At 43.0% G+C, this 12500-nt stretch overlaps 1 protein-coding gene across 1 annotated transcript in view; it reads left to right on the forward strand.

Moving 5' to 3' along the window:
- LOC137423249 (V-type proton ATPase subunit E 1) overlaps positions 1-12500 on the forward strand; it is a 59171-nt gene that overhangs the window by 3157 nt on the left and 43514 nt on the right. The window contains exon 3 of the mRNA XM_068110176.2: positions 11895-11960. Coding sequence (XP_067966277.2) covers positions 11895-11960 — 66 coding nt within the window. The remainder of the gene's footprint in view (positions 1-11894; positions 11961-12500) is intronic.

The following is a 12500-nucleotide window of genomic DNA, read 5'->3' on the forward strand; positions in this document are numbered from 1 at the left end:
GGAAGTGACGAATCCGTAACACTTCCCCCCTTCAAGAAAGAACGTTTGAACACAGCGAAAACTTTCTTTGCAGACAAACTCTTTCAACAAACAAAAGTAAACTCACAACCCAAATACTCAATTCCCGTGAGCAACAATTATCAACATCTCAAAAATAAAGCAAAAAAATTTCACACAACCCACAGGGATTTCCAAAGTTAATTCACTCTGGACAAAGCATCAGCCACGACATTGTCCCTGCCCTTTACATGTTCAATTTCCAAGTTGAACCCCTGCAAAGCCAAACTCCATCTCCTCCCATCTCCATCCAAACTCCTCAACCTCTGATTTTTACTTTTAGTTTCTTTTGAATGAAGGTTAAGGGGTTGATCAAAAATCCAAAGTCAAGCAAATCGATAGCACTTTTTCCGGGAGGCCGAGCTGAGGGCCAGGTTTCATGGTGGTTGGGTGGTGAGGCCTGGACATTTTCACTGCATGGACGCCTTTAGGAATGTGGAGTTCACGGTTAGTCCGTGGAGGAAAGTTCACTACATGGACGCCTTTAGGAACGTGGAGTTCACGGTTAGTCCGTGTAGAGAAGTTCACTACATGGACGCCTTTAGGAACGCGTCCGTGTAGGAATCTTGGCTTTCGCGTTCACGTTAATCATAACCTCTATCACTATCAGTGTGCTTCATTCCAATGTTGTGTTTTACAGATAAATGTGTCATTGAGGGGAACTAACGGATTACGGAGAACAGATTAACGCATTCACGGTTAATCCATGTAGGAATCTTGGCTCGGCTGCTCCGCAGCATTCAGTGTTTCAACTCTTTCTAACTTTCCTAACAATCACGGTTGGACCACTTGTCACGGTAGTCACATGAATAGCGGTCTCCTTCTCGGCCACTGCTCGGATAATCCTTCCTTCGGGAGCTGCCATAACTCTGGAAGCCACCATAATAATATCGATTGCGGCCACCACCACTACTCCGTGGTCCTCCTCTGTAGCCCCCTCGCCGCCTACTGCCTGCCTTCTCTACGGCTATGGTCCGACCCTCCAAATCCTTACCATTCCAATTCTTCTCTGCCTCGTTGGCGTCCTTTGTGCTTTCAAACGTGACAAAGCCAAACCCTCTTGCCTTGTGCGTTTCCCTGTCTTTTACCAACCGCACTTCCAAAAGCGGTCCATATTTGCTGAAGACAGAGGTCAGAACTTCTTCCTTTGTTTTGAAGTTCAGTCCACCTACAAATAACTTGCTACATTTGTCGCCATCCATAACTGGGGTGGTGTTATTTTCCCTACTGGGCTTTTTAACAACCATCGGGTTACCATAAACTTGACCACCAGCCAAATCATTCCCGACAACAACAGATACTCCCTCTACAGGAAGAGTGGCTTGTAAACCTACGGTGACCGGTCCTGACACCAAATCGGACTCCAAATGGATGGCATGAACTGGAGCTCTAACACAGCCACCAATCCCCTGTAAACGAACAATATCACCAGTTGCCGTCTCCTCTGACAATGGCAAGATGCCTTCAAGCATTAAAGATTGATGTGCTCCTGTGTCCCTCAACACCCTAACAGGTCTCCGTTTAGTCGGGTCTCCACCCAGTGACGCCAACCCCTCTGAAATAAATGGTTGGTAACTCTTTTGAGGGCGATTTCTCACATTGGCCATTGCATTCGGAGTTGTACGAGTCGAACTCCGCTCCTGATTTTCCTTTCCCCGAGCATAACAGTGGGACATCAAGTGTCCAGGTTTATGGCAAAAAGTGCAATTAGGCCCGGAGGAGAACCTTGTGGTTTGTCTCGAGCCCCCCGGAGGATAAGTCTGCCTTGGAACTGCTGTCTTCGGATTTCTAGAAGTCGTGGTATCAAAGTGGTCCTCATTTTCATCTCGAGGCTGCCCCCATGAATTTTCGTTCTCCGCCCCTGATGTACCATAGCTCCCCTGGCTAGGTCTAGGCGAGAAGTTCAGTTTGTGGAACCCCATCCTGTGTGTTAAGGCATAGTCATCTGCCATGGTTGCTGCTTCATACAGCTTTGGTACTTTCCTTTCCTCCAGATGTACTTTAATGTCCTCGTGGACACACTGCTGGAATTCCTCCACCAGGATCAATTGTCGCAATAGTTCGAAGTCTTTCCCAACCCCTTTTGAATCACACCACCTATCAAACATGGTTTCTTTCATTCTGGCAAACTCCACATGGGTCTCACTCTCCGTCTTCCTGGCATTCTGGAATTTTTGCTGGTAAGCTTCCGGCCCAATTCATAGGCCTTGAGAATGTTTTTCTTCAAAATCTCATAATCTGCACATTGGTTAATCGGTAAAGCCGAATAAATATCTTGAGCTTTACCCACCAGAACACTTTGCACTAATATGGTCCAGGACTCCTCAGGCCAGTTTAGCAGTTGAGCCACCTTCTCAAAGTGTGAAAAAAAATTGGCTACCTCCTTTTCATTGAAGGGTGGAACCAGCCTCACATGTCTACCAACATCCAAGGTGTTCTGACTTGGTGTCGAACCAGTCGGCATGGATGGTACCTCTCCCTGTTCTCTCATTAAATCCAGCTCCTTGGCTTTAATTTCCTGCTGAAGCGCCATTTCATGTGCCTTTAACTCCCTTTCAGCTTTTTTCTCCCCTGCTTCGAGTTCCCTTGCATCTCTCCTTTCCTCTGCTTTCATCCTATCTAACCTTTCCTGGAGTTCTCTTTCCTGTGCTTTTAACCTTTCCTGGAGTTCTCGTTCCTGTTCTGCTCTTTCCTTTTCTGCTTTCCTTTCCTCTGCTTTTAACCTTTCCTGGAGTTCTCGTTCCTGTTCTGCTCTTTCCTTTTCTGCTTTCCTTTCCTCTGCTTTTAACGTTTCCTGGAGTTCTCGTTCCTGTTCTGCTCTTTCCTTTTCTGCTTTCCTTTCCTCTGCTTTTAACCTTTCCTGGCTCTGCAATTGCAACTCCAGTTTCCAGAGCTCCACATCTTCTGGTTTCTCGGGTAACCAATCCCAGGCTACCTCTTCCCATGTTTCTAATCCCACCATAGATTGTATCACCACTGTGTGCATCTCTGCCTTCCTCATATTAGTTCGGACCTCCAAGCTAAAATGTTTGGCCAATTTCAAGAGGTCCGATTTTACTAACGCTCTGAACTGTGCTTCACTAGGGGTCACTGCAAACTTCTCTGCGTCAAACTCCATGGTGACTATTGTTAACACCTGTTAACCTTCACACAATAAGTTTTAAAAAAAATTGTTTTATTTGGAGAAAATTTGGGAATGTTGGAACAAGTTCCAAATTTGGGAATTCTGGGAATGTTAGGGAATTCTTTCCCGGACTAAATTTAGGGAATTTTAGATCCCGGACGCAGACCCAATTTCGAGCCCACGAGGCAATTGGACGAGCCCCCAATTTCTGTTACGTGTTCCTCCCCGACCTCCTGGTCTCGGTATACCTCCGAACCCCGGGAGGTGCCACGGCACAAAAATATATTATTCCGTGTCGAAATCAATAAGGACACCACACCAATGGTTATGAACAAACCAATAATATATTATAAATCACACAGGATAACATTACCACAAATGACAATTAAGAGTGCACTCTCTATTCCATCAGCGAGCATGCATAAGGTGGTCCAAGTAGATAAGGATAAGGTGTTCCACAGAACACCTAGATAAGGTGTTCCACAGTGTTTCAAGTGAGTGGAAAGAACCTTCCCCAATGTCTCTATATTCCCGTCTTCGAGCTCAGAGTTGGTCCCCTCCAGTGATCAATGGAACGATGTCGACTCGAAACCAGAATCTCGTTCCGAGTGCAGGCACAGACACGCCGCCCAAAATGGCACCAAGGCGCAAGCGGCCCAAAGCGGAGAAAAGGGTCACGTGGTTAAAGTGGCACAAAGGCGCACTCACGGCGACTGGGAAATCCAAAGGCCCCCTCCAGGTATGAACTTTCACTGTTCACGGTCGGCGAGCCGCAAAGTAATCGTCAGAAGCCTCGGTGCACACACACACCACAGATACGTCTGAACGTGGTGGAAACGGTTGATGAAGCAAGGAAAGTTTGCTCGACGCACGAAGCGCACGAGTCAAAATGGCGGATGGCTCGTACTTGAGACGTAATCACACGAGGATGGTTCCTCCGAATCCAACGCCAACCTGACACGCAGGTTTGATCAGTCACAGCGATAAAAACTCTATCGCGGAATCCCTTTCCAGGAAACCCAAAGTTCACTCATGTCTCTTGCTCGACAACGTTCGATCCAGAACGCAAAGCAACCAGCTTCTTCTCCGACTTTTCTCACCGCCTCCTCCTCTTCACCTCCTTGTCTTCCGGTTCGGGTTCCTGTATCATTTTAAGGTAACCTTTTTAACTTTTAATAACTGTTCATAAACAATAAACCTTTGGAAGACAATAGTAGTACATAGAATCAGAAATCTTTCAAGTGGAGGAAAACCACAACAACGGAAGTGACGAATCCGTAACAAATGGTATAATTTGAAGTCAAATGTATGGTTCATTGATGCTTCACCTCCTAGTGAAATGTTTCACACACCCTGAAATACACCTTCTAGACATGCTTATAATTATAACATCCTCAATTATAATACTTATACAATGCCTTCAGAAAGTAATCGCACCCCTTGACTTTTTTCACATTTTGTTGTGTTACAGCCTAATTTTAAAATGAATTAAATTGAGATTTTTTTTGTCACTGATCGACACATAATACACCGTAATGTCAAAGTGGAATTATTTTCCAGAAAATCTCACAAAATAATTAAAAATGAAATATACAGAAATACCTAATTTGCATACGTCATCAACCACCTTAGTCAATACTTTGTAGATGGGCTTTTGGCAGTGATTACAGCTTTGAGTCTTCTTGGGTATGCCTGTATCAACTTTGCACATCTGGATTTGGGGAGTTTCTCTCATTCTTCCTTGCAAATTCGCTCAAGCTCTTTCAAGTTGGATGGGGAGCATCCGTGAACAGCAATCTTCAATCCTTTCCACAGATTCTCAATGGGATTCACGTTTGGCCTTTGGCTGGGCCACTCAAGGACTTTCAGTTTCTTGTTCTGAAGCATTTCCAGTGTTTCTTTGGCTGTATTATTTGGGGTCATTCCAAGGTCTTTTGCACTCTGAAGCAGGTTATCCTCAATAATTTGCCTGTATTTGGCTCCATTCATTGTTCCCTCTATCTTTACAAGTCTCCCAGTCCTTGCCACTAAAAAGCATCCCCATAGCATGATGCCACTACCATGCTTTATGGTAGGGATGGTGTTAGATGGATGATGAGCTGTGCTCAGTTTCCACAAGATGTAGCGCTTTGCCTACAGGCTAAAGAGTTCAATTTTCATCTCATCAGACCACAGAATCTTTTGCCTCATGCTCTCTGAGTCTATCGAATGCATTTTGCAAACTCCAGGTGTGTTGTCATGTGCCTTTTTCTCAGGAGTGGCTTCCGTCTGGCCACTCTTCCACAAAGCCTTGATTTTTGAAGTGCTGCAGAAACTGTTGTCCTTCCAGCAGGTTCTCCAATCTCAGCCAAGGAACTCTGTAGTCATGTTGGAGTGGTCATTGGGTTCTTGGTCACCTCCCTGACCAAGGTCTTTCTTGCCCGGTTGCTCAATTCTGAGCCAGCCTCTACTTTGTGTCCATATTCCTCCATAGTTTGCACAGTTCAGTTTTTAGATGATGCATGTAGTGAGTTAGATGATGCTAACCGGCCGTCTGCATTTATTTTTACAAACATACCCGAAAATATTCAGATAAAATATTTAATATTTTTAATAAAATACTGTAATTGCATTTCCTAAATAAGTATGTTCTAGTAATGAGTAACAGTTATTTATATTTATTTATATTAATCCAAAAGTATTGTCAATATTTTGTACCATAAATAAGATTTTTGTGAATCATTATAATCTAAACCTGGAAAACGCATGATTTACAGTTTTGTAACAGGTCATACACTTTGACCTAATAAAAAACAGGGTTGCCCATGTGTGAATTTATGAGAATTTTTTCTGCAGATCCAGGACAATCATATAAAACATTTAGCACCAAAAAATGGTTATTACCAAAAATGTCCAGGTTGGGCTTTTTCCATATCAATTTCTACTTTACCATATGAAACCAAAAGCACTTTCAAAAGATTTCCATAAACCCTTAAGGATACTGTGTAACCACACCTACTCTCAATATGAACAAGTACAAAAAGTTTTAATTAAAACAAAAGCCGCGTCGATGTTACACAATGCCTAGATGCAGCTGTGCCTATAACGTCGATGTTATAGGCACAGGACATTCCTATTGATTCGATTACTTGATGTTATTTTTGTGCAAAGTGAAAATATATCTCTGCAATTTCCCGTGTGTGGCGACGAATTTTTAATATATCTCGGCATTTTCCCGTCTGTTATTTCAGGCCGTGTATGACTGACCATGCCGCGATTTAAAAAATATATCTCGGCAATTTCCCGTGTGTGGCGACACGTGAACGAAGCTATGCTCCTCTCTCCACATTATTGTGACGACGTATAAATTAAATATTTCATCATGACGATTGTCATCAAATGGACGAATTTTTTATATATCTCGGCATTTTCCCATCTGTTATTTCGGGCGGTGTATGACTGAGCATGCCGCGATTTAAACAAAATATATATATCTCGGCATTTTCCCATCTGTTATTTCGGGCGGTGTATGACTGACCATGCCGCGATTTTAAAAAAATATATCTCAATGGACTTGAAGTTACAGGCATTTGAGAATTCATTTCGTTCTATAAAGGGCAACTTTCATCGGATTTTCTTCCCGTTTTTTTTCAATCGAGTCTAAAACTATGTTAGCGACTGTGAAAAATGAAACGATATATCGAATTCGATTTGAAATAAAACTGTGTGAGAGAGGAAGACACCACGGGCCTACAAAACAGGCCTCAAAGCTATGCGAGTTAATAAAATGGTGGATATTTGTTTATATGAAGCCTCTCCCAAAATGGGTGGAGCTATGGTTCCCAGAATGGGTGGAGCTTCGAGGTTTTGTCGTCTCTGCAAGAACAACAAGAAGAAGAAGAAGAAGAAGAAGAAGAACAACAACAACAACAACAACAGCAGAGGGCACTCTATGAGCAGCGTCTGCGACACGGCTAAAAATCAAATTTGTCTTTATGTTTAATTATTAATTGATAAGCGTGACCCCCGCCCTACCACCCTCCCCCCTCACACATCCTCTGTCACCTCCCCTTTGGCTTGAGGAATGCCTCCACTCCAATTGGGATTTATTTAGTTCGTTTATGGATTACGTTTGAGTCAATCTTTTCCCAACAGTGTTGTAATGTACTCCAGGGCAAAGTCAGACTGCTCACATAAATTTACTTCTGTCTCATATGGATTCATTCTTCATTTATTTTGTTAAGCCAGGGTTGGTCAATAATATCGATAAGAATTTAAATAATATACTACATATACAGTCACGTGAAAAAGTAAGTACACCCCATGTAAAGTTTTGACTTTTTCAAGATATTTCAACATACAGCTATTTGATCTTCATTTGAACAATATTGATAGATAAAGGTGATATAATATAACAAATATCATGAAACATTTACATTTTGTAGTCCATTGTATAATTTAAATAAACATAAATGCAAATTTTCCATGTGGAAAAAGTAAGTACACCCCCACATTTATCACTACTTCAAATACCTAAAATTGGAATCAGGTGCACCACCTCAGGTGCAAATGATTAGAACATCGTTGGAGAGGATCTTGGAGGAACCTGTCTTATTTAAATCTCAGACATTTCGTTTGGTTTGCTCTTTATTGTTGAAGTGTGCAGCATCACCATGCCTAGATCAAAAGGGCTCTCTGAGGCCTTCAGCAATAAGGTTATAGATGCCTACGAGTCTGGAAAGGGATTTAAAAAGATCTCCAAACAATTTGAAAACAATCATTCGACTGTCCGGAAGATCATCTACAAGTGGAGAAGATTCCAAACAACTGCCAACTTGTTCAGGCCAGGCCGCCCCAGCAAGTTCAGCCTGAGAGCAGACCGCAAGATGCTGAAAGAAGTCTCGAAGAACCCCAGAATGTCATCACGGGACCTACAGGTAGCTCTTGCCACTGTTTATGTCAAAGTGCACGATACTACCATTAGAAAGAGGCTGCACAAATTTGATCTACATGGGAGGTGTGCCAGGAGGAAACCTTTGCTGTCCAGAAAGAACATCAGGACAAGACTAAAGTTTGCCAATGAACACCTAGGCAAAGTCCAGCACTTCTGGAACAATGTGCTCTGGACAGATGAGTCAAAGGTAGAGCTATTTGGCCACAGTACCAGAAGACATGTTTGGCGAAAACCAAAGACAGCATTTGACCACAAGAACCTGATACCAACTGCAAAAGCATGGTGGTGGAAATATTATGGTTTGGGGCAGCTTTGCTGCATCAGGTCCTGGGCAGCTCACCATCATAGAACCCACTATGAATTCTTCATTGTACCAGAGGGTGCTTGAGGATAATGTGAGGCCATCTGTCGGAAAGTTGAAGCTCAACTGAAGGTGAACTTTGCAACATGACAATGACCCTAAACATACCAGTAAATCCACCAAGGAATGGCTGAAAAGAAAGAAATGGAGAGTTCTGGAATGGCCAAGTCAAAGCCCGGATCTAAATCCCATCGAGATGTTGTGGGGGGATTAGAAATGAGCTGTGAATGCAAGAAACCCCTCAAACATCACACAGCTGAAAGAATTCTGCATGGAGGAGTGGGCAAAAATTTCTCCCAGTCGATGTCAGAGACTGGTAGACAGTTATAAGAAATGCCTACTTGAGGTTGTTTCTGCCAAAGGGGGCAATACCACCTATTAGAGCCAAGGGTGTACTTACTTTTTCCACATTCAAAATTTGCATTTATGTTTATTTAAATTATACAATGGACTACAAAATGTAAATGTTTCATGATATTTGTTATATTATATCACCTTTATCTATCAATATTGTTGAAATGAAGATCATATTGCTGTATGTTGAAATATGTTGAAAAAGTCAAAACTTTACATGTGGTGTACTTACTTTTTCACATGACTGTATATCTTAAAATTGTGACAAATTCGTGTTTGAAATTGTGATTTGAGAAAGTTTGGCATTGATTTAATTGGACTTGTACTTTTGCACCCCACTGTATGTATTTGATTTTGTTGTATCATATTCTTTGGAGTATGCATGCTACATCAAAAGAGAGACTAGACATCATGTCAACTGAGAAGATTTTGTTCAGATTGGGGACGATCATGTGTAAAGAGTGGAAAGTTTAATTTTCTGCATTCTAAGATTGAAGTGGATGGAGAATGTCGAGGAGAACGTAACAGACAGTTAACATTGGGGAGAACAGAAATGCCAGGATTGACAAAGATCTGGAAAGACAAAGATGTAACATGACATGTGAAAAGATGTGACAAACCAAGTGGAGGCTGGTGAATACCCCGCGTATTTCAAGTTGCAATGTATGGATGTGAGTCGTGGATCATGAAAAAGAAATAAAGGAAGAAGATTAACAGTTTTGAAATCTGGTACTGCAGACCAATGTTAAAAGTTCCATGGACTGCAAGAAGAACAAACAAATCGGTGCTTGAATCAATTTAGATCATCATGTACATTACAAGCACTGATGGTGAAACAGAAACTATCATACTTTGGACACATCATGCGTGTAGAAAATGAACGTCAGGAAAAATCAAGCACGCTGGGCATGATTGAGGGAAAAGAGGAAGAGGCAGTCCTACAGGTGCTGGATACATGGAGGAAAGGCTGCAATCAAGCCGTCTCTGCCAGAGATTCAGGAAGAGGTGCAGGATAGGGATGTTTGGAGAAATATGATCATGGATGTCACCAGAAGTCAGACATTACTTGACAGAACTAGATGACTCTTTAGAACGTTGGTGCTGATGAAGCAGTTTCTTGGCACGGGTTATACTGGGTGGTTTGCCCCTGCCTTCCCAGTGTTGTTTGTCCGTTCTCTATCCTTTCAAATGCTGAGCATCAAGCAAGGAAGTAGTATATACCATTTTTTTTAAAGTCTGAATTGGTAAGAAGCGGCCAGGATTTGAACCAACAACCTCCCAGACTCAGAGCAGTGTTACACTCGTGGGGTGGATTGTTTAATGATGGTACACTCGTGGGGCTGGGCTTGCAATGACGAGAAGCTGTGATCGTTGGGGTGTATCTTATGTGAAATTCCGGGCCGGCTGTGAAACCAGATTTGCTCTTTTCTTTCTTCCTCCCCTTTCGACTTTATTTTTATTCTTTTATTAGAAAACAAACAAAGATCTTCCTTATCTACCTTCTCCCTCCCACCGGCGCTCTTCATAATTGAATAGAGAAAGACCCTCTGGGAAAAAGAAAGAAGAGGATAAGAGGAGGAAGAAGATTCAGTCGGGTCGGTGGAAAAAGGCAAAAACGAACGCAGGATGCGCGGTCCAGGTTTTGACAAGAAACTTGGCCTGCGTGAGCTTTTTGAGGCTTTGATTAATCTCTCTGAGGGCTGCCTGTGGGAGGCACAGTCGGTGCCAGAGATATTGGGGTGGAGGAGGATTTTCTTGGTGCACGTGGGATCGTGAAGAAAAGTGAGAGAGGGCGCAGAAGCGTTTGCTCCTCGGCAAGTTTTGTCTGAGTCGACCGGAGGCAATGTGCGACTTCATGGTCTTGCAGAAACTGATCTGGGCAAGTCGTTTGTGGAGTTTGAGGACACCCACTGAGAAGGAGAAGAATGTAGGGGAGGCGCCACCCTCGGGACACGTGTCTGGGGCAAGGCAGCCAGGATGCCACCTGAAACAGGCCTGACTTTCCCTCCGCCTCTCCCGGTTTTATTTTACTCATTATTTTCTTTATATGAACAAAATACAACCACCTTTAGAGGCCATTTTCCCCACGAGAGCAGGGGCTGGCCTTTTTCGGGTACCGTGGTCCCCTTTTTTGAAGCAATGTTTTACGGCCAGATGCCCTTCCTGCCACCAACCCTGTTAGTCGCCTCTTGCGACACAGGGAATTACCAGTGAACTGGTACTCAATTTGCCGACCTCGGAAGGATGACAGGCTGAGTCAACCCCCTGGCGTTAATTAAGGGATCGACCAGTATTCAAACCCAGGATCCTAGGATCCCAAGCTGGCACCCTAACCGCTAAGCCAACACCAGGCTCATTATTTTCTTTATATGCTGGCGAATATTCCTTTGTTATTTTGTTTTTCTCTCCCTCCCCTTTGGGATTAGCTAGGAATATCGGGTGGGTCGTTGAATTGTCTTGTCCGTATTGTCTTGGCCCCTGTCTGTCCTTCTTTAATTACTTAATCTTTGCCGCTGCATATCAGTGGGATTTCTTTTGGTTATGATTTATCTATTCCTTGGTGATATACCCTGTGTTTTTCTTGATCTTGAGTAAAGGATTTGCCTTTATTCCACTGTTTTGAATTTGCATTGCATTTCTGCATTGGCATACTGTGTGTTGAAAAGTGGGGGTGTAAAATTGTGTCAGCATTTGGATGGTAACTTTGCTCGGTCACTTCTGACTGCTCATACGGTGCGACCCACCCACGGGAAACGTATTGGCCTCCAGAGCACATCGATTAGGATCTCCGGAGCAATAGGCAGTACCCCGAGTCCTTCACGCAGGGGCCAGGTCGTAACAGCAGAAACTCATAGCCATTACGCCACCAAGTCTGGTTTAATTACTGTTATTCAGCCCACTTTACTGAGGGAGTTGCATGATTACTGAGACACCACTGTGCCATTGATGCAGTGCCTATGCGTTTATTAACATCAAACGAATGCCAGCACTTGGGAGAGCTCAAAGCTTGCTTTGTCTATAGACAAGAAAAAACAACAACATTGAACCCTCCTTTGCTTTTTCAGATCAAACACATGGTCGCTTTCATGGACAAAGAAGCCTGCAATCGGGTGGAGGAAGTAGAGGAAAAGGTATGGTACATCACTTCGTCTAATGCAATGGTATGTGTATGGAATATTGATAAAGTAGACTCCCGTAAAGATGGTGGTGCATCGCCATGGAATCGTATCCAATCCGCTTCATGGACATTCGTCACAAATAAATTTGGGCAATATGAATGAAAACAGTTCCTTGTTATTAATTTAGTTTTTTTATGTTTTAAAAAAATCGCCTCATACATAAACTACCATTATTACAGTGCAATCATCAAAACTTAAGCAGATTTGCAAAAATTCGACAGACGAAGAAGCAGATGGAGCTATTCATTTTGCCTTCACCCATGGCCGCAGGCGTCAGCTGAGATGTTTACCCATTTCTACGATTATTGGAAGTGCGCAGCATTAGGGGGTGGGGGGTAAACTACATAGACATTTGTGTACACCAAGATGGTTCACATATAGTGCACTTCACCTTGACTACCTGGTGTGCGTTTAATTCCCGACGTGACTATTTAACTGTCATCCTGGTGTTTCAGGGCATTGCGCCAAAGAGAGTACATTCTCTTTAGTGGA

The sequence above is a fragment of the Myxine glutinosa genome, chromosome 3 (assembly GCF_964187855.1).
Source record: "Myxine glutinosa chromosome 3, kmMyxGlut1.1, whole genome shotgun sequence".
In the NCBI taxonomy this organism is placed as follows: Eukaryota; Metazoa; Chordata; class Myxini; order Myxiniformes; family Myxinidae; genus Myxine; species Myxine glutinosa.